Below are 1,483 nucleotides of genomic sequence, written 5' to 3'. Positions count from 1 at the left end.
ACTCTTTACACGCTTCCCGGCTAATCAGGAAGCCAGGTGGCGAGTCATTACACGCCGCCCGGCTTCCTGATTGGCCGGGAAGCGTGTAAAGAGTGGGAGTGACAGGCTGCACACACTAAGGTAAGGTAACCCCCCCGGGCTTCCAATCAGGAAGCCCGGGTCTTCCAGATTGGGCAGAAAACCAGCTCCATGCTTCCTTGTCACCTGGTGGCCAGTCATTGCACGCCGCCTGGTTTCCTGATTGGACGGGAAGCCAGCTGGTGACGATGGAGCTTGCTTCCCGGCTAATTGGGAAGACGGGTGGCGTGTAATGACATGCCCCCCAGCTTCCTGATTGGCCAAAAAGCCGGCTTCATGCTTTCTCGTCACCAGGTGACGGGGGAGCATGGAGCTGGCTAATCAGAAAGCATTTCGGTGAGTCATTGCATGCCACCCAACTTCCTTAATGGGACTTTCGGAATCGGGGAGTATCAAAAAAAATATATAATTCCTCGATACTGAAACAAAGGTATTGGTGCATCCCTACTTTTCAGTTTATATTTTGCTCTTTGTGCCATTTGAGGAAGTTTCTCTTCAATTCCTGTCTAAGCAATAAATGAGGAGATATCCTTGCACAGCATTGGTTATTCCTTTATCAGTAAGTTGTCACCAGAACAGTTGTCTAAATTAGAAGATTTGCCCTCTGTTCCTGAGGTCTGATAACAGCTGTAACATTTTAGATTGAGAGGGTGAATCTGTATAGTGAGTCCATGCGTTCCTAAACTCCAGGACACGCCTTACATCCATAGAAAGGTGGGTGCTTTGGTGTAATGGCAGATGGCACCATCCGTAAAACAGTCCAAAAAGCAAGGTATCACCAGCACACCGCTGTAGAAAAGCATCAATGGGACATTTATTCGCCACCACAGAGTGTGACATCAAAGATCCTTTTCTTCAGGTACACAAAGTTTAAATTGCCCAGATTCACCAATCACAACTCAGAGTTCTCTAGGATCATACACAGCAGACATTACAATCATTGTCTGAAACGAACAATCAAAAATACACAAATTATAAAGGGAATGATTTATAAATCATTCACCCAGCCAGACGCTGAGTGCTGTTCGCTCTGCATTCCAGCCACTACATGGAGCTGAGGAGCAGAGGAATTTCCTATGGCTGGGCCGATGATTTATAAATCGGTTAATCTTTAAACACCCCGACATGGATCCATCAAGACAAAAGCCTTATTTCATTTTAATCTGTGCTTTTTACTTGTAATTGAGGCGTGGTATTTAATCAAGTAATATTTTACAGATAAACGAGCTGATGTTGGTACCACACTGGCCATCAAACGTAAGAAGCGTGGAAGGATAGAAAAGGCAGACCCCGAGAGCAGCAGTGAGGAGGAAAATGAATGTGATTCTATCGGCAAGAAAACAGCAAGAACACGGAGCTCCCATACCGACAAAAAGAGAGCGACAGGTACCTCTGTCACAGCTAC

At 46.0% G+C, this 1,483-nt stretch overlaps 1 protein-coding gene across 1 annotated transcript in view; it reads left to right on the top strand.

The window, feature by feature from the left end:
- The window catches only part of ZNF142 (zinc finger protein 142), a 22,151-nt gene that overhangs the window by 7,410 nt on the left and 13,258 nt on the right, over positions 1–1,483 (top strand). Inside the window, exon 3 of the mRNA XM_018552558.1 lies at positions 1,297–1,464. Coding sequence (XP_018408060.1) covers positions 1,297–1,464 — 168 coding nt within the window. The remainder of the gene's footprint in view (positions 1–1,296; positions 1,465–1,483) is intronic.

The sequence above is a fragment of the Nanorana parkeri genome, unplaced genomic scaffold (assembly GCF_000935625.1).
Source record: "Nanorana parkeri isolate BGI_ZX_2015 unplaced genomic scaffold, ASM93562v1 scaffold92, whole genome shotgun sequence".
Classification (NCBI taxonomy): domain Eukaryota; kingdom Metazoa; phylum Chordata; class Amphibia; order Anura; family Dicroglossidae; genus Nanorana; species Nanorana parkeri.
Note: the sequence above shows the minus strand (reverse complement) of the source record. Positions and strands in the feature narration are given on the sequence as shown.